The sequence below is a fragment of the Bombyx mandarina genome, chromosome 12 (assembly GCF_030267445.1).
Source record: "Bombyx mandarina strain Sakado chromosome 12, ASM3026744v2".
In the NCBI taxonomy this organism is placed as follows: domain Eukaryota; kingdom Metazoa; phylum Arthropoda; class Insecta; order Lepidoptera; family Bombycidae; genus Bombyx; species Bombyx mandarina.
This window is the reverse complement of record NC_143219.1, coordinates 16,816,747-16,838,252: the sequence shown is the minus strand read 5'-3', so window position 1 is coordinate 16,838,252 and position 21,506 is coordinate 16,816,747. Positions and strand designations below refer to the sequence as shown.

Here is a 21,506-nt window from a genome sequence, read left to right as displayed (position 1 = left end):
GGAGCGTGGTGCAAGAGAAACGATCAAAACTTGTGTCTGAAGTGGAGAACTCTCTGGGGTGAGTCTCTGAGTGGGGTGAATCAAACTTAGTTCAATTCAACCCGTTGAAGACACAAGTTTGCGCGTTCACTGCGAAGAAGGACCCCTTTGTCATGGCGCCGCAATTCCAAGGAGTATCCCTGCAACCTTCCGAGAGTATCGGGATACTTGGGTCGACATTTCGAGTGATGTTCAATTTCGGAGTAATTTGGAAGGCAAAGCTAAGTTGGCGTCCAAAATGCTGGGAGTCCTCAACAGAGCAAAGCGGTATTTCACGCCTGGACAAAGACTTTTGTTTTATAAAGCACAAGTCCGGCCTCGCGTGGAGTACTGCTCCCATCTCTGGGCCGGGGCTCCCAAATACCAGCTTCTTCCATTTGACTCCATACAGAGGAGGGCGTTCGGATCGTCGATAATCCCATTCTCGCGGATCGTTTGGAACCTTTGGGTCTGCGGAGGGACTTCGGATCCCTCTGTATTTTGTACCGAACGTTCCATGGGGAATGCTCTGAGGAATTGTTCGAGATGATACCGGCATCTCGTTTTTACCATCGCACCACCCGCCACCGGAGTAGAGTTCATTCATACTACCTGGAGCCACTGCGGTCATCGACAGTGCGTTTCCAGAGGTATTTTTTGCCACGTACCATCCGGCTATGGAATGAGCTCCCCTCCGCGGTGTTTCCCGAGCGCTATGACATGTCCTTCTTTAAAAGAGGCTTGTGGAAAGTATTAAGCGGTAGGCAGCGGCTTGGTTCTGCCCCTGGAATTGCTGAAGTCCATGGGCGACGGTAACCACTCACCATCGGGTGGCCCGTATGCTCGTCTGCCTACAAGGGCAATAAAAAAAATATATAGTTTTTTAATGTTCTCGATAGTACAAAAGTTAACTCAACTTTGCATGCAGTTGAAACAGCGCCCCTTAGCGGCAAACAGGCAAACGATCCCATTCCATACCTACTAATATGAGCTAACTTTTACGTTATCGAGAACTTTAAAACAACTCGCACTAAGAACACTGCAATGTAAATGCCGCTACCTACCTTGAGATATGAGTTCTAAGGCCTCAGTATAGTTACAACGGCTGCCCCACCCTTCAAACTGAAACTTATTACTGCTTCACAGCAGAAATAGGCAGGGCGGTGGTACCTACCCGCGCGGACTCAAGACGTACCACCAGTAATAACTCAAATTATAATTTTGGGGGGTTAATTTTTATCACACGATGTTGTGCCTTCACCGTGGAAGTCAATCTTGAACAATCTTTAATTTTGTTAATTACTCATTTTATTACAAAAATTCGAACACATACGAATGCACCGGACGTCTGATCCTTTAGGCCAAAGCTGAAAATGTTTGAGTAGGAGGGAAAATTAAATGGCTCTTGACTGGTGAGGCCGTTTTATTAACCAAGTACCTAATGAACATTACAATTTACAAAACACCTAGGTACATAGTTATTGACATATCTACCGGAATTAATAATTTAACATAATATCGTACTTTTAATTTATACTAAGTATGAATATTCCCACAAGTGCACGCATTCACGAGTGGCACCGACAGATCAATGCTTTATGCAATGCAGCGCGCAGGTACCTACGCAGGCGAGTCTCTTGGAGGTGTGGTCGGAGCGCGTGTGACGAGGAAACTTATTTGAGCATAGAGCTGTTGCTGGCCCCGCGTGCGACGCTGGTGTGGGCTCGCATTTCGTGCCTCTAACATTCCACTCGTCCCCGTGCCCATGGCGCACTGTCGCGCCGACTTGTGACGCGACTCGTGGGCCCGAATTAGCCAAAACCACCGAATTTTGTCGGTTTACATAGCAGGATTTTGAAGTGTTTACAAAGAAATTCCCTCATTTTTTCATAAATGAAATCAAACAGGTGTCGATTTCTATATTTTGTTAATGTATTAGTCTCGTTGCAGTGACTGAATACACAATCAACAGTTAATCATTATCGAAATATCGGGAGGTAGTTTTCTGCTGCGCACTCTTGCAACTTCAAATATAATTAGCCACCGTAGTCTCGAACCTTTACAATGAACCTACAGTATTATTACACATAATTTATGACTGCAACTGAATACACTTCATAAGGACAAAAGGTCGGACCGCAGTGTGTGGCGCCACTTCACATGTATGCTATTAAATATTATACATTAATACATTACGTATACTACGTTCTTAACCTAATCTGTTAATAACTAACTAACAAATATTGTTATCGTTATCTAAGTCGCAGGGCGCCGCGGCACAAACTGCCGTAGTTTCACCGCAACCCCGAGTTACTTTACAAAAGATTGGCAAGTCAATTATTAGTTGACTACTACGAACACGACAATAATCTAGATTCAATAGTTATGAAAAGCCAAAGTTACACATCCACAAGCTTGAGTTGCGGTACAGAACTCCGAGAGAACAGTGCTTAGAGTTTAAAGAAGAACGCGCTCATTGGATCACTTCACTCTCCTCGTTGTTTCCTGTTCTTCTGGACAAGCGCCGTGAAGCTCAGAGCCTCACAACATCTGCGGGGTCATCGACCGCAGCGCTTCAACATAATGATATGTCATTTACGTTTGCTGTCGCTTGACCGCACACGGTGCTGGTGACGGCACCGCTAACAGTTCAAGTAACAGTTCGGGAAGTCAAGTTGAAAGCGCGCGAGTCCAGTCCGCGGGCGCCAGGGTCCGCACCGCCGCTTGCATGAGATTTAACTCCGACGTGTGCTAAGTCCTTTACAGAGTCTTAGCCTTGTCTAATAATTCGTTGATAAACTTCTGTAACGTGAAGAGAAAACGTAATTATAGTAGGAGTCGATTATTAACATATGTGCTGCAGTGTGCCGCGGTTCTTGTTCCACTACAGCGGGTGCTCGTACCTGCTCAATTCTTTACGTCATAGTCATAGTCATGGTCATGGTCAACACTTAGCCATGTGCATTGTCGTTCAGCGTGAGTTTGAAGAGGAACATAAATATAAAATATATTGTAATGAAATAGTTTTTCGTGAAATAATGTTCAACTTACGTGGACGTCCTTTTGTGGCTTTTTGGCATCCGCTAGCAATGTCTGAAATAAATGTGAAGACGTTTAACTTTATTATTTAATTATCTTTTACAACCAATGATATGCACAATAATTTTCAAAAGGTTCTTGGCGTGTGTACTCCCTGAATTACAGGAAAACTAGCTAATTATAATAGTGAAGCGTTACACATAATAAAGTCCATTGAAAAGTTACATTTAGGGTTGCGTTTGATATTAATTATTAATTAATAATATAATTATTTTTTAAGGGCTTTTATGACTTGGTAACCTTTAAGTCATGTTTTATTTTAATTTATATTCTTATCTTTATGAAAAATGATAATCTATATATGTATATAAAAATGAATTGCTGTTCGTTAGTGTCGCTAAAACTCGAGAACGGCTGAAGCGATTTGGCTAATTTTGGTCTTGAATTATTTGTGTTAGACCAGAGAAGGTTTAAAAAGTAGACAAAGATGAAAAGACTCTGAATTAAATAAAAATAGCAATTTTGTATTTCCTTTGATGTGGCCTACGAAGTCTGCCGGGTCAGCTAGTATGGAATAAAATGAAGATTATTAATTTGAGACATTAATCAACTTTTTATTTATTTTTTTATTGCTTAGATGGGTAGACGAGCTCACAGCCCACCTGGTGATAAGTGGTTACTGGAGCCCATAGACATCTACAACGTAAAATGCGCCACCCACCTTGAGATATAAGTTCTCAGGGTCTCAGTATAGTTACAACGGCTGCAGAAATAGGCAGGGTGGTGGTACCTATCCGCGCGGACTCACAAGAGGTCCTACCACCTACCACCAGTAATTAAGCAAATTATAATTTTGCGGGTTTGATTTTTAATACACGGTGCTATTCCTTCACCGTGGTTGTCAATCGTGAACATTTGTGGAGTACGTATTTCATTAGAAAAATTTGTACCCGCCTGAGATTCGAACACCGGTGCATCGCTCAACACGAATGCACCTGACGTCTTATCGCTTAGGCCACGACGACATCAAACTCTGACTTCAACTGGGATGAAATTAAATGAAATGAGATAAGATTATATAGGTTAAAATATAATCTCAGTAATATGGTGGTCATTTACTAAGATTCTTTCAGTGGACTTTTTTGAGGATCCCGAGAAGTTACGTCCAGCGGCTTCGTTTCATTTTCCCACATTTGTGCATTTTCACAAATATTAAACAGTTAATAAACCGCCGTTATTACATATTTAAGAAATACTACACAGACAAAATAAAACAAATCACACAACTTCACTCCTCACGTTCCCGCCAAAAAGTCGGTGTTAATTTAAGCTTAAGTTCAAATTTGTGGAGTTGCAACCTTTGCGCCCCAGTCGCCACCTTGGAAAAAGGGGGACAAAGGGTTTTCGCGCTGTATCTCATAAACTAGCAACCCTTTAGAAAATTTGAAAGACATTGTTTGTGGCAGATTAAATTGTCTACAACTTTATTTCTTTTACTTTTAAGCTATTGCTATTGCATAGCTTTGAGCGCGGCGACCGAATCAAGAAATTCCGTAACGAAGATAAAACCTAACATCCCCTACTCCGCCTACCACGTAGCTCGCGTTCAACACATTCACACGTTGCGCTTGTGTAGTGTTTGTGAATAAGCGCGCGGCGTGACGTTGCACTGCCTGCGTAATATGAAAAATTTACCCATCTCTCTCTCGCGCGGTCTAGCTTATGAGTGTGAAGGGGACAGTTAATGTTTTGCTTTTGATAATGTTTATAACATGAGCTTATTTTATTATGGTTTTAATATTAAATTATTATTGTCTAATTATAATTGCATAAGTTGATAAAAAATGCTAAGCAATAGCTTTACCGCGGCAGTCCCCGATTGCCACACGTGTTTTTTGTCGTTAACTCGAGGACGAGGACCTAGAAAAGGTTAGCGGCTCAACCATGCTTAACAGAAAGGACTCAATCGGTACTGTGGCGCTGATCTTCCGCCAAGACCTGTGCAGCGACGAGCGAACCAGCATCAGACCAACCAACAATTAATTCCAGTACATCAATAGGTTTTTTTCCTTTACAAACGTCAATAATCAAGGAGATTGCATGCAGCAGAGATGCGAATGATGCGATGGATGTGTGGAGTAACGAGAATGGATAGAATATGGAATGAATATTTTAAGAGGATGTCTGAAAGTGGCACCTCTGACAGAGAAGCTGAGAAGTGCGCTTTTAGGATGGTATGGACATGTGATGAGACGAAATGAAAATGAGGTTGGTAAGAGAATGTTAACTATGAATGTGGAAGGGGTAGAGGAAGAGGTCCTCGTAACGTTAATCGTTAATATGGTAAATAAAATAATTGTAAACAAAAATAACTTTGAGTAAAAAAAAATTTGGGCGTTATAACTTTTTTGCTGGTCATTTTATATCTATCTGTCTATATAGAAGGCTTTTTACCGTATACTTTCCACTACAAATTTGTTTAATTTCATTATTTTATCTGTGTTTTACAGCGCTCCGAAGTTGACCGGGTTCTTGAATACTCGTGTGGCGGGTAGGGTAGGGTAATTGACAAATGCTAATTGACAAGATAATTGACAAATGCTTGAATCTCGCTTACGACATTTTCAAGATAAGCTTGCATATATACAAATTCCGAACAACATTTGGACCGGCGGTCTACGAACGATTACAGCCGGTCGGTGGAAGATCTTCCTTTCGTCGTTATACCTGCACTCGTAAGAATACGATAAAAACAAACCATTAGGCTTAGTTTTCTATTATATGTTCTTGTTATTCATCTATTTTATAATTTAACTCAGAATCTCATTGGTTTTACCATAATTCCTAATCAGAGTGTACATTTACGAAAAATGGTTTGGGATCAGAATTCGTCTTTGGACAATATTCTTGAGAAGTATGTTGGGTATGTACAAATACACTATCTCACTATGGACTATCCGCAAGTATAATATTTGATTACTACTCCTTTTTTTAAATGTTTCATTATTTTTGTTTATAACTATTTTATTAACCACTTTACGATAAAAAGTTATAAAAATAAAGTTCTTATCAACGTAATTTGCTACAAATAATAATATATCTATATTCTTTTAATTTTTTTATAGGGTTGGTAGTTTTAGATACAGCACGAAAAGCCTTTTTCCAAAATGGCGCCCGGCGGACAAGGGTGGCAGCCCCACAAACTTGAACTTAAGCTTATACTTGTACTTATACTTATACCCCCCTACACAATAAAAAAAAAAAATTGCGTCCTCTGCAAAACGCACGCTAAGGCCTAAAAAATGTAATGTAACATTTCAATGGACTAATAATATTATTTTGTTTTGTTGTGTTATGGTTTCTCTATTGCAAACAATATCGCTTAGGCACTTTTTGATCTTAATCAAATTTGACTAATATCAACATCGGAAATTACTGAAAGTGTATTGCGTAGCCTGCAGAGCCTGGGGGCGGTAATATGATGTCTAAATTTTGTTCCTGGAATGGAAAGGGAACCCTTAAAAGCTTGTATGTGTTTTTCCTTGACAACCGGATTGATATATTGATTTGAGTCGACCGTTATTTTATATAAGGTATCGAAGGAGAACTGTCTCATGTGGGAGAAGCTTGAAAAAGTATCCCATTTTCAGCACTAAATAACAGTTCATAAATCCTCCAGAATGGCGCTATGAGGGTATGATATGAATTGAGCAGTTGTTAACTGATTAAAGTATGCTGAGTTAGGAAATTTAATATATTTAATGACTAGAGTAGTTAGTGACAGTGTAATATACAAGACCTCACATGTTTACGTAGTCAAAACTAATTTCGTCAATATAACCTAAAATTATTGCTGTGGGAAAACGTGGAGACATCGATTGCATTTTCTTCAGCTTGAAATAAAATACTTTTTGTGATTTTGTAGTGCTTACGGTTCTTTCGTCCTTTTTTATTTCTCTATCTTATTCTAATAACTTTCAGCGCCTTTTTTTTAATTTACCCCGTTGCTACTGTAGTGCCACCCTTATTTAGCAGATTTTAATGGAGACTTTTTCACACATAGATACGGTTCTCCTTACCTCTACCCTCCATAGTGTAAGGAAGCGAAGTCGAAAAAGTTGCAGGTAAATGTTAAAGTTTTCAGTCGGTAATGTTGCAGACGAGCGTAACACTAGGAAGGGCGGGAGAAAAGTCAATCACTTCAGAACGCTCTTTGATTGTTTGGAATAGATTGTGTACAGTGTATCACATGGAGCTGTGGACCAAAATTGGTCGAAAAAGCGCATTCAAAATGTTAATGATTATGAGGAGGGTGAGGTAGTAAGTAGCGTCTGAGGGCGTCTGAGGGCGCGGGCGCAGCGGAAAGGGACCGTACCGCGAGGTGGCGCCGCCGCGAGTCGTCGGTGTCCATGTCCAGGAGCTCGTCGATGTCCACCTCCACCTCCTGCGCGCCCGCCGCCCCGCTGCTCTCCTTCTGTAACGCGCAAGAACACGGCTGTACTACAATGGACGCGTCGGCGCTATGTCATCGTGTGTTGGTGCCGTGATGTACAAAGGGCTAACGGCCTGGCCACGGGGATCGGCGGTGCGAACAGCGAAGCGGTGGACGAGGCGACCATTCGCGCAGCAACGTTTGCAGGCCACGGGTACTCACGTTCGCCGCCGCGACTAGTAAGGAAGTCCGACAGCGAAATGTCTATATCGAAATTATCTCGATATTGCTTACAAATTAATAGTTTTTTGGTTCAGGACCTATTATTTGGAAAATATTGTGAAGTAGATGATTTGAATAAGAATCGGAGTATACCTATAGATGGAGAATTCCACAAGAAGTACGAGAAATACTTTGGGTGGCTAGACTTCCAAATAGCTGGTCTAGCTAGTATTTCAGCTATATATTTTTTTTATTGCTTAGATGGGTGGATGAGCTCACAGTCCACCTTGTGTTAAGTGGTTACTGAAGCCCATAGACATCCACAACGTAAATGCGCCACCCACCTTGAGATATAAGTTCTAAGGTCTCAAGTATAGTTACAATGGCTGCCCCACCCTTCAAACCGAAACGCATTACTACTTCACGGCAGAAACAGGCAGGGTGGTGGTACCCACCCGCGCGGACTCACAAGAGGTCCTACCCCCAGTAATTACGCAAATTATAATTTTGAGGGTTTCATTTTTATTACACGATGTTATTCCTTCACCGTGGAAATCAATCGTGAACATTAAAATTTGTTAAATACGATATTCGACTACCGGTGCATCGCTCAACACCGGACGTCTTGTCCGTTCGGCCACGACGAGTTTAAAAATATAAAAAAAAAAATTAATAAAAATATAAAATATTAAAATTTCGGCGTTCATTTTTCGCGGCGAAAACAACTAAACTCATTTAATCACTGCACTATTCGCCGCGACTACCGCTCGACTCCGTGGCTTGCGCCGTCCTTATTCATGCATTTGTTTTGCTCGCCCGCCGCATCGTAAGTCGCCCGCGCGATTCGCTCGGTACATTTCGCCGGTCGCTTCGCCGGTCGCCGGTGCGCGTGGCTTGTTAGGTACATTTCTATGCTCTTATTTTAGTCGCTAGACGCTTCGCCGTTCGCACCGCGCGAATATTCGTATCGGCGAATGTCCCGTGGCCAGGCTGTAAGGGGGGCTTGTGGGGACTAACTACATGTATTTAAATTGTTTAAGTACTTAAACGATTTTCAAAATGAAGAAACAACATCGGATAAAAAACAAACCCACAGAAATTTATAGGTAAAGGTGATGCTGTGAGAAGTGATACTCGCTAACCAGGAGTTCAAGTTCATGCTGAGATTCTGTCTCGCGAGACGCTTGTCGCCTACAAATTGCGGGTTTTTGAAATAACTTTTTTTTCAACAACCAAATTGTTGGTTGGGTTGGTTGGTTGGTTGGTTGGTATCCTAAAGGGCTATTTGAACTACGCGTGAACTGGTAAGTGAGCTCACGGGGCTCAACATAGCAGGACTTGTTAACACTAGTCCTAGCAAGAGTAGTGCTTTGCTGAATCTATCATCGGATCGGAATCGCGACCCAGTGAGAACATTTGGCGAAGTCATCTTGGCCTAAAGGATAAAACGTTCGGTGCAATCGTTTCAAACAATAAGCCGGTGTTCGAATCCCGCAGGCGGGTAACAATTTTCCTAATGAAATACCTACGTACTTGACAATTGTTCACGGTTGAGTTTCACCAGGACTGGTGGGCGAGCAAAGGCTTAGCCAGGAGGGGTGGGATTTGCTAACAGTTACCCGAGCGCCTCCGAAGGAGACCTAACAACTCTAGAGCAGCTGCTTCGCGAATAAATCTACTACCGGATCGGAACTGCGACCCGCCGCGAAGATCCGGCGAGAAACTCAGCGGGCTGATGCATGGGTTAAGTTGCACGTCGAACTCTTTGTCGAGTTTGACGAGTACGGTTACCGGGGTCCCTAAACCTGCCCCTAGTGTTAGAGCTGAAGGCATCTAATGCAAAGGTTATTGGATCTACATCGACTACTACGGTGAAGGAATAACATCGTGTAATAAAATTCAAACCCGCAAAAATATAATTTGCGTAATTACTGGTGGTAGGACCTCTTGTTTATTTATTTATTTATTTATTATGTCTCGAGGTGGGGGGGCGGCATTTACGTTGTAGTTGTCTATGGGCTCCGGTAACCACTTAACACCAGGTGGGCTGTGAGCTCGTCCACCCATCTAAGCAATAAAAAAAAAGAAACTCAGTTGATTGCGTTTATGCGCTAGGCTACAGGTTGAAATCTTCCTCGCATGCGACGAGTTCGACGAAGGCGTCACCGCGAGTGAGCCGGGGTGGGGAGCCGGATGTATGTGCATTTGTACATATAATTTAGAGATCGTTTAGGGATTTTTCAATGATTGAAAACAACTTGTTCAGGATTAACCACGAGCTGCGTACACACAGGGTATTATAGAGTTCAACATAGAGAGAAGGCGCCGCGCACTGACCGGTATCTCGTAGAGCTTCTGCAGCTCGTCGTAGAGCCACATCTCGACCGCGAGTCGCTTGCGTATCAGTGCCATCTGATGGCTGCCATACTTCGCCGTTAGGAACTTCTCGCGTCGCTCTTTTACCTGGAACAACAAAGAAAGCGGCTCGCGCATAGAATAACTCACCGCAAACTTCGTAAGTCTTGGTTACTAGCTATCTAGCGCTAATTGGCCTAAGTTAATTGATTTATCGAAACAATCGCAGGCATTGTTGTCGCCACCGAAGTTTATTATCGTACAAATCCTTTAATAACTCGTATTGTAAGCACTCCCAGCGGTAGATACACCACCCCGTCCCGTCCATCTGTGTCGCGCAGTACGCATGTGACTCTGAGGATAGACCATATGTGGTCTGCGGTAACCACTTCACATCGAGAGCATCGTGAGCTCTCTAACCCGTCCGAGCAACAAACCAAAGTATATGATAGAAACTAAAACCACGATAATAGGAAGTCGTGGCGCAGAAACTCTCGGTAATGTCCGATATATTAGTTCTAGGAGAAGTCATGTAGGCCACGACTGGGCCGTGCCACTGGCGTTGTTATTGCCCGTGAGCCACGGTAACCGCTTGCTAGAAGGTGGGTCATTGTCTCTTCTGCCTACGCAAACAATTGAGCGTGTCTCTCTCACCTCTCCCTTGTCGCTGAAGTTGACGTGCAGTCCGGCCTTGGCGGGGGAGCGCTCTGTCGGGGAGAGGGCGGGGTGTGCGCGGGGTGCGGGCGCGGGGAAGCCGCTCGCCGCCACTCCGCACTCCATGCCGCACGCAGCCGCACCGGCGCCGCTGCCTCGCTGCGTACAACCAGTAACCAGTTACGACGACACTCTCCGTATTGTGCGGGACGGGACGCGACACTACCGCGACGCGCTCTGCTCTGGACCGCTGTCGCAGGTCGTTCTTCAAGCGAGGCGGAATGCGTCAGCTCACGGTGGCACTAGACAGCTGCTTGTGTCCTTGATATTGATCCTGAGCGACGGCGACCATTTAGCATTAAAGCAATAAATTATTATCGTATAATGTAAATTTTAATACACTATTTTGTGCTTTTCGGCTCCCACACTATTGACTAAGTAGGTACTCCATTATTGTATCCTAGTGATGTAGCAGCATGACTGCTTGGCAATCATTATTTTATGTAAATCTTTTCGTTTTCAGATATGTACATAATATATTAGCGTTTGGTAGGTTACATTGTGATTCGTATTATAATATGTGTATTGGTTCCGGCGCCGGCATCAGCACATCGCGCTCCTTACGCCGATTCATTGTATCATATTTGAATCCTATCGAAGAAAACTTAGTTACATTACAAAAGAGCATGTAGCTAAAAACCAGCGTGATGACGTTCTGAGTTATTTTTTAATCACAAGGACGCAGTCGGTTGCGTGCGCGACGCAGTGGGAGACTGCACATCGGAGCGCACTTCCTCCGACTGCGCCGAACTTCTCCTCCACAGAGCACCGGGTCCGTGCTGTGTGACGCGGGTAGTGCGCAGGGGACCGCGTCACTGCGAGTGGCGCACAGCACGCAGCGGAGCCGGCGCGGTCGGTGTGTGAAGCACTTGTTGCGTGCTGGGCTGGGTGAGCGGGGTCGCTTGTCAGTAGTAGCTACCAGTCAGGTTCGGCTGCTCTCCGTTTACCGCATGTAAGATATTTTTTACATAAAGAAAAATAATTGAAAACTGCATAAAAACACTACCAGAATTTATGCCCTAAAACATTTTTGAATAGGTTGAGCTTTTAGCGGTCTGATTCAACTGAACCACTTTCTGCGAAAATTTACAAAATTAACCCACTTATAAAATGAAACAATAATATAAAACCAATAACCAACGAAAGTGTTTTTTTTTTTAAAACGATTTGTATATCTATCACGTATCAGCAGACAGAGCGGTTGATTGTTTGCAACGAGAGCGCTGGGAACAGACAGACAGACAGACAGCGGAGAGCGGGCCTACGGTTTATCCCAAAACTGTTTCATTTTGTTAATGTAGAATTACAAAACTAACACGAGTAAATCCGCAGGCACTTTTAGCATTCTGTTAAAAATAACAAAAGAAAATTGTTTTTGTTCTGTGGCGTGACTAACAATCCACTAACAGTAATTATATACACGAATGTAGAGATGCGGCGTCCACATACACACACACACACACACACACACACACGCAGGCAAGCGAATGTTTATGATCTAACTATACAAGAATGCAAGACCATTTCATAATCTGAAAAATAACTTAAAGAAGAGAGAAATGATGAGTCCCGTTTCTTAATCTAATTAACAAAAATGCATCGTTCGCGTCCCTAGTGATCCGTCAACAGCAGCCAACAATCCAGCGTTCACGTTCTCTTTGGTCTACTAATACGCTTAGTTGTATTATTATCCTATTGTTATCATAACACCGACGCCAAACCAAACTTATATTCAGTGTTTTCAGTCACCTTCCGCGATAACTCTGCGGAGGCCATGATGAGTCTGCATGCGCTTGCATAACTAATAAGATAAGATACTCGTAGCGGGAGGCTTGTCGATATAATTAATTACTTGTAAAAGATTGCTCTAGGTGTTCACTTGTTACTAATTTAGAGTACAGAGGATGAATTCGAACGAGACGACAGCACGTAACCGCTAGTGGACTCATGAGCTCTATATGTCTTATGTTTATAGATAACGTAATGGTTAACGTACATTATTTTTGCCATAATGTCGGGCGGTCACCGTGACGCAAGTCTGAGACTCTTTAGAATACTGTTTGTGAACACATGAATGTCACAGCGCTCAGGAAACACCCTTGAAGGGAGCTCATGCCGAGCTAAATGGTACGTGGCTAAAAGATCCGTAGAAATGCATGTGGGTCGGCGCAGTAATTCCAGGTGGTGTGGCTGACAGTTCGTGGCACGACACCCGCTACACGAGCGGAGTACTACATTATAATAGACTACAATAAATAAGGTAGCTCCCTCCGAATAAACCGTCACAGTGCTCTATTCACTCTGAAGTAAATTCTGAACCTTCGGGAAAAGTTTGAATCATATATCATAGTTCTTAGAAGCGCTTATTGTGATCTTGGATCTTGAAAGCGGACAGCTCTTGGTCACCGTTACTCGTAGCAGTCACTAATGTCAAAGGCCCAGTCGCTGCGGCCTGGCGCTCGAGATCTTCCTCAATTCGAAACTTTGCAGCTCCGGGACAGAGATGGGGAGCATAACCCCACACTAGGCCGGAGCTGTGCTTGGTAATCTCTTCAACCAGATTTTGATGCCGAGTATTTCGGCATAGTTTCATAGATCAAAAAAGTTTTTAAGTTAACCTAAATAAGGCAAAAATCGAGTCGCAAGCAGCGATCAATAAGTCACACAAGTTCCTTAACTTGTGTGATTAGGTACTGCAGATGTCAATCGTCGGTCACACCTCACTCAATACGTCCAACATTACGGCACGCCACTGCACGTTGCCACGCACGCGGTACTATTGTTCTTATCAATGACCCTTGATATGACGTACCTGTTGACTTTTCATACGGGCTTGTATTTATATAATACCATCACGTTTATACGTAAGCCTTAGTAATAAAACAAACAAAGTAATATATCATATTGCAGTACAGAGTAATCTCCCAAGTACAAAGATAGCAGGGTCGTTGACTGCTCTCAGGGGACATCAGTCTACGCTGGGTCGTGAGAGGATGCTCTCCGGCCGGCGCGATCGATACCTGCGTCTGCCCGGCCGGCACGCGACCGCACACACGCCGCCGCCGCGCCCTCTGAACATTCCCATTCATTACAGCTGAAACAAGTGCAACCACCCACCCGTCGCTGATCGCAATGAACTACAACCTTCAAGCAGAGACCCACTGCTTTACACATATCTAAGTATCCAAGTTTTACCTAACCAATGCCCGCGGTAAAAGATGGGGCGGTGCTACTCTAGGCTGACATAACACGGCCGGACATGATTGACAGCGCGATTCTTATTATGCCAGTTTAGATGGGTGGACGAGCTAACAGCCCACCTGGTGTTATGTGATTACCGGAGCCCATAGACATCAACAAGGTAAATACCGTCATCCACCTTGATACATGACTTCTAAGTCTCCGTTTTTAGAGTACAGTACTATAATAAGTATAATTGAAACACGAGCTCAGAGCACGGAGCCTAGAGATCCCGACGTTGAAGCATCAGTTCGAAGTCCCAGCAGAATGCGAATACTTAATATTATGCAATAATATAATATAATTAGGTATTTTCCATTTTATTGATAGTTTTTGAAGGTACAGAGGTCATCGACCCCGCTCACTCTGAGCTAGTTCCGTCGCCGTCGTCGTATTATTATTGTTACTGGGGCCGTCTTGCTCCCGAGAACCGCTGCCGCCCCATGCGATGCGATGCGATACGATACGATGCGATGTAATGCGATATGAGGCGCAAAACAACTACAAAATGCACCTGCTAATTATAGGTAGATTTTACAATTGCATTTTAGAACGAAATTTTCGGATGTTTGATTAACGGGGAAATTGCATGAAGAGTGTGCAAAGTCCAAAGTCCACAAGTGAAGCAGTCGTGCTCCTTGAACCCCCACACCCCACGCCCCGCGCGGCCGGCCTGTAGACACATATCACTCGCACGAACTGTTTATATTGTGCGCTGTTCTTGTAGTACATACATTACACTTACGACCTTGTTCCGATAAATCGTGAATAAACCGATACTATTACATGTAGGTACATTGCACATATAGAGTCGGTGCTGTGCAGCGCGCGCCGGGGTTACTATGTCTGGCTTGTAGTCCTAACAGCTTCAGTAAACAATGACACGATGTTTGCTCAGCGCGCAATCTCGAATTTACCGAGAAACATATTTTTACATATTTTAATAGCACGATTCCATTTGCCTTAACGAACAGACTTGTTGTCTGGCCGCAAAATGCTGGCACAGTATTAGTTTTAGTTTAAGGCGGGGGTTCAATTGCGAATATAAACAATGTCTATCATGCGTGGATACATCTCATAGGTTAGGGACACGTTTGCGTGGGTCGGGTGACGTCACTCACAAGCGACGCGTCATGCGCAGAACTACTCACATTCAGTCAGACAAACATACAAGTCAGGTATGTATGTATTTGTGCTATGCTGGCTCCGACCGGGAATCGAATCCGAACAATGTTCCACAGCAGACCAGCGTCACGATCATACAAATCTAAATACAAAAATAAGACGAGTGACTGTCATTTAGGACTGCTACTGATCTTACGAGTGTTTATATTGTGTCGGTGTACTTACGCAAAACATAATGTCGTCAGTTTAAGCAAAAATAAGCGCCACTAGTTCAAAACTAACTGCGGGATTGGGCGAATGTCGAGAGAGATCTCGCACACTCGTTTTGCGTCATTGAGTTATTTTAGTGAAGAATGAAGCACAATCTACCCGATGAAATGGGTGCTGGAATCCATAGCTATCAAAATGTGGATGTCTTTTTTTCCTATCTATTCTAGTAACTTCGAGGGGTTATACTAGATTCATGCCACCTCGATCAAGCGGCACGACACGAGAACCCTCTCGTGGCCGCCGGTAACTACATTCTCGATCCTGCGGACAGAATGGAAAGCAGTCGATGTCGCCCATAACACATCATTTCGGATCCTCTCGATCCACTAACGGTGCTTTTAGGTAACTGAAGCACTGGTCATCGTTCTCGGCGAACCCGTCGCTTGAAACTTTGTTCTTGCTAGGGTTCGTGTTAGCAACGTCGTCAGGTTTGAGCCCCGTGAGCTCACCTACTAGTTAAGGTTACGCTGAAATAGCCTCTCAAGGCTATCAGCTTAGGTAGAAAAAAGTAAAAACTAGATTCACAGGATTAGTAGGTGAGCTAACGGGGCTCAAACCTGACGACGTTCCTAACATTAGCCCTAGCAAGAGCAGTGCTCCGCAGAATTTACCACCGGATCGGAAACGCGACCCACTGAGAAGATCCGGCGAGAAACTCAGTGAGCTGTGCCTGTGGGTTAACTTTGACGATAAACCCTTCGTCGCAATCGACGGGTTCGACGAGATCGGTGACCAGTGCTTAGGTAGGCCACCGCGTTATGTATGCACCGCTCTAGTCGAAGGCGGCCACCGTAGGGTTCGGATTGCTTGGCCGGTCCCAATGTCTTTGTTCGGAGCCTGTGCACAAGGTCATCACGACAATTTCGTTAACTTGGTTCAAGTTTTTTCCAATTCCTTTTATTTTATGATAACTAGCGCTATATGAAGGTCTGCGTATACTGTGGATGTAATTATAATGTCATCGACGATATTTGAGTATTATCCGGAATAATAAATCCGTGTGTCACTCCGCAGTGCCGGCGCGGCGTCGCCATCTCCACTCCACAGCTCACATTTCTATTTATGTATCTAAGATATCTTAGATTTTTACGATTTCTATCAAATATTCACATCGCACGTCTATGAATATAGTTGTGAAATAGAGCAGTGGCGAGGGTTCATTTGCCTGCTGTAATAGCAGTCGGTGTCTAGCCGGGGCCGCTACTCAGACAAAAGACAGCTTAGAAAATCTCCGAGTAGATTACATAGCTTTTACTGGAAAAACCCGATTACGTCATTGAACCTTGAATAGCTTTGTTAAAATTATATTAAATTGTTACGATTTTATACTTGGCAACACTTGACTCATCTAGATTGCGAGCATGTTTGAGTTTTGAATACCTAAGATGCTTAATAAAATTCAAATTAATAACCCTTAGCTTAAAAAATGCGCTATTTATCGGGATTTCGAAGTGTCGTCTAACAGTACCTACAGTATGCGCTGTGAGTGCCGTTGCGGTACGCACAGACAGACGGTCTGTGTTCCAGCTTTATGTGAATATAAAATATGTTCCTCGTTCACTCGTTGGTGTCACTTCGACTGTTACGTCGTTGTACTACAGGCGAAACCGCGCTCCCAGCGCAGCTTATTAGAAACCTAATTTGATATCGGTTAAAGGATTAGCACGGGGATGTCCGCGGCTACAAACAGAATAGACACCATACCTACTCGTCGTTTGTGTACGAGTAGGTATGTAGTATCTGTAGTGCACGTAGTATGTAGCACAATTATAAAGTTTATATACAAAGGTAGAGTCCAAAGTCGGGCGCCGTACGCAGTTGTTAGTTTGCATGTCGCAACTCAGTGGCTTATCGCAACGTGCACTGTGCGCTGTAGAGTAGTGTGGAGGTGCAGCAGATAGTGGAGCCGTTAGCGCTACCGCCGCTGTGTGTGTGTGAGTGTGTGTCGGATGGCCATGGCCCATCGCTATCGTCCGGCACCCCCAGCAGACGTCAAACTAATACATTACACGCCGTCGTAGTCTTAATCGTCTTTCAGTTCTTTAGATAGGTACCACTAAATGGTTACTCCCTCACCGCGATTCTAAGTACGAGCCCGCTACACACACAACGTACTCAACACACACGCAACTGAATCCAAGCTCCTTCGAGCACTGTGCAATAATTAACTTACAAGCGCCTAATTGGTGCGTATTAATCTGTTAAATGGATTAGATTACGGTTTTATGTACTTGTCACGAAAACATACGACTGAGCGGTCTATCTTTTTTCCTAGGTACCTACTGCTAATAATCTCGAGGGGTTATGTTAGCTTCATTGACCGTGAGCACTCTATCGTAGTCTATCTACGGTGCGTCAATACAATATTGATATTATTACGTAGACAGCGAACAGTTCATTGTTGGTGTAAATTAATCTCAACGTTCTACTAATGCTATAATTAATCGAACTAGTTGGGAGCAGATCGTTTAGTTGATGTGACCGTTATAGCGTAGGTATAATAGAATGAAAGAGTTGGAAGTTCGCCGCTCGACTAATCATCTCCGAGTTCGTACCGTGATCTGGTGGTCGGTCAGTGCCCCCGACGGATCCGTGGCGGCACACTCCGCGGCTGCAGCACTCAACACAACACTACAACGGTTATGTCGATGATCACACACTTGACACTCGCGGAAGCTTTCGCGGTACACAACGTCCGAATGCGTCGGCGATGCGACTCAAATTACCGTCCCGCCCGCCACGGCAAGAACACTGAGACTCTCAAATATATTAAGTGTATAATCTATGACTGAGACTGACACTGGGTTGCCGCGCCGCTCGCTCGTGCGTGGCCGCCGCGTCTGCCAGCGCCCGCCCGGCTCGTTCCGCTCGGGGAGGGGCGACGTGCGGGGAGGAGCGGGGTGGCGGGGTGCCGGGGGCGACGCACAGCTGATAGCGCCGCGCCCACCCCGGATACCTGGAACTGGTTCCTTTGGCTACTCTCCAGGTAGCTACTTTAATTCTTACAACGCTATCACACCGTTAAATTTTATATGCTACGTTTGTCACACGCTTGCCGAGGCTTGGTCAACGTCCACAAACACAAGCGTGGGTGACTTTGACGAGGTGCTTGGTTTGGCATGCGAGAGCTTGTCGCCGATCCGATAATGTCGGTATATGAACACCGAACAAAGAAATACGTACATATTTATACATTGGCGCGCGGTTATTGTACCATTTGCATTTCTATGGATTTTTAATATCCATCATCTTCTCCGCCGAACTTTTCGCTTTTTTTTGTTTTTCTCTGTATTACAGATGAAAATATCTCGATTCAGACGCCGACACAGCTTCCACGTTCACGTCTGCCATGTTCGCCTGCACAGCTCGTCTGACCGGACCACACTTACCACACTTGTACTCGTTAGCTTGTACCTATACTTGTATAGCATCCATGCGTTTGTAGAGTGGAGTTTGTGAGCAGTTGCCATTTGCCAGTTCACGTAGCAGCAGAGTATTCTTCTCATAATCAGTGTAATGAATTAGTGTAAAGAACGACACGGTAGATGTTTATTTAATTAACTGTCTACCGCAATGACTCCATACAAGACAACTACAATAATACACAATACGTGTGCAGACTTGACGCTGGCGTTACGCGTATTAAATAAAACTTTATTTGGATGTCATAAAATGTGTACGTATATTTACATACATCCATTTATAAGAATAATCGGAGCAAGTTCAACGCTTCTTAAAAAAGAATTGTTAAAAGTGATGCTTGTTGAAGAGGACATCAATCACCATGACTCACGCCTTCTCTAGAATTGTACCAATATAGTGCCTCATAATCAGAACTACTGATATCTAACCTCTTTTCCAAGAAAGTGAATCCGAAACGAGATAGTGAAATCACCGGGCATGCAGAAAACAAAACAATGTTAAAAAGGATAATGAAACAAAAGTGGAACATTGACGTCGACGACCTGCTCGACGCTCGACTTTGAAGTCGTCGCAGCCTAAAGGATAACACGTCTGGTGCATTCATGTTGAGCGATGCAGACACCGGAAGGAATAACATTGTGTAATAAAATCAAACCCGTAAAAATTATAATTTGCGTAATTACTGGTGGTAGGATCTCTTGTGAGTCCGAAGGGTAGGTATCACCACCCCGCCTATTTCAGCCGTGAAGCAGTAATGCGTTTCGGTTTGAAGGGCGGGGCAGCCGTCGTAACTATACTTGAGACCTTAGAACTTATATCTCAAGGTGGGTGGCGCATTTAAGTTATAGATATCTATGGGCTCCAGTAACCACTTAACACCTGGTGGGCTGTGAGCTCGTCCATCCATCTAAGCAATAAAAAAAACGCGCGACAACCAGGCTGCAGAGAGGGAGAGAGTCGCAGAGGGCGAAAACATTACGTAGGTACATTATGAATCGTGCCTTATTATTTTTATTTACATTAATGCTAAATTTTAAATATTTCACAAAAATGTTCCCAAAACTGTCTCCTCAAACGAATGGAAATTATATTAAGATGAAGATAAAAATTAAATAATTTACAACGTGAATGGATGATTGACAATTTCTCATGCGATTCGACTATTTCACACAAAGTAGTAGCTAACAATGCAGGTGCCACTTTAACTGTATGTTCAGGGGCGTGTTCCGGGCCGGTGTGAAGGACAAGGATGTCGAGACTTCGGTCTCAGGTACATGATATGTCCTCATGAAGCGTTACATAAACTTACAAAAAGTGTTTGTTTAGAAGTATATACTTCACAGCACACGAGATGCGTCTCCAAAATCTGCGAACGTTCAGTCCCACACGCCCCGGGCGCCCCCTAGGCGCGAGGACCTCGCAGGAGGCTCGGCCGCCGGCTTCAACTCACTTTATTCATTCGCTTGGCGTTGTGTTCTGAGCTCCAGTGACTTCACTAAGAATGGCTCCTCGCTACGGGTGCCTTTATTCTTTATCATGCTATCTTTACAATAACTATTATCTTTGTCTATCACAATCTAGACATTTCTGAGACTTCTTCTGAAATATGCTCATTGCTATTGTTTGGCAGGCGAACTCAAGACGAGGACAGGGGTCGATTCCGTACTTTAGCGCGTTGCACGACAGCGGTCCCGGGGAGCGGCTGTGGAAGTGCGACCGGGCGGCGGTGCACCAGGTCCCGAGCCGGCACGCTGGTTCTGGTGCAGCTGGGTATTCCGGGATAGCAGTGGCACCGGGCAAGCTGGGACCGGGAGTTGTTTCACTCAAGGGAAATCGGATTCGGATATCATAATGTGCATAATATTTATCGCATTATTATGCTTATATCGCACGGAATATAAATTAAATTTGCAAAGACGTATCAACAGCGTCACGTAAATAGAGTGTGCAAAAGGCAGAGTGCACCGCGGCGGCGGCACGTTGCGGGCTCCGGAGAGCCAAGAGGAAGGGCTAGATACTCACGTTGCTTCTGAACTTGAAAAACAGCGACATGAGCGCGGCCGGTTCCGACAATAACCCTGCGCGCCCCACGCCCGCACTACCCTAGCACTGGACCCGCCCCACGCCCGCACTACGCCAGGCCTCTGCGACAACCCTGGGATGGCAGCCAACGACACCACTGCGATTCGATCACATCAGAATTACAAAAAATGTTTCAACGCTTAGATCAATATTACGAGTATGTACATAGATAAACAAGGCTAAATCGCAAAAGTTAATGAAATTAAAATTGTGACAATTTAGTTCTTCATTATAATATGAAGATCGCGTGACTCGATTGTTAGAGCAATCCGAAGTCTGTAACTAGGGATGGCAATTCTTTCCGAAAAGAATCGATCTTCATTTAAATGTGAATCGAAATCTGAAGAATCGATACACAGTATAATCGAGATCGAAAAGAATTTCTACCATCTTTATTCGATTTGAACGAGCTTTTATTTATTGATATAAAATGAAATACCAGTGAAAAACTTGTGTCACACAAGAGAGATTCAAAAAGAAGCAATACTTATGTAATTTCAACGAACGTACCTATTACTAGCCCATAGACTAACTAAAGAACATAATTGACATTAAACAAACTGAAGCCGTGTATCGAGTTCGTGAT

The 21,506-nt window shown here is 43.9% G+C and overlaps 1 protein-coding gene across 4 annotated transcripts; it reads right to left on the bottom strand.

Annotated features, from left to right (window-relative positions):
* Positions 1-1,423: 1,423 nt before the first annotated feature.
* LOC114252099 (protein phosphatase 1 regulatory subunit 14B) lies at positions 1,424-21,205 on the bottom strand. Of its 4 annotated transcripts, none has more exons than XM_089732164.1 (6): positions 20,861-21,205; positions 10,721-10,879; positions 10,049-10,174; positions 7,433-7,531; positions 3,070-3,111; positions 1,424-2,820 (listed from the first exon to the last, which is right to left on the bottom strand). In XM_089732164.1, exons 1-6 carry the CDS (start codon positions 20,888-20,890, stop codon positions 2,779-2,781), a joined length of 498 nt encoding a protein of 165 aa, XP_089588290.1. In that variant the 5' UTR covers positions 20,891-21,205; the 3' UTR covers positions 1,424-2,778. The 4 variants fall into 4 exon arrangements, with proteins under 4 accessions (XP_089588290.1, XP_089588293.1, XP_089588291.1 ...); XM_089732167.1 differs by lacking the exon at positions 20,861-21,205 and adding an exon at positions 17,971-18,786; XM_089732165.1 differs by lacking the exon at positions 20,861-21,205 and adding an exon at positions 18,599-18,783.
* Positions 21,206-21,506: the final 301 nt, after the last annotated feature.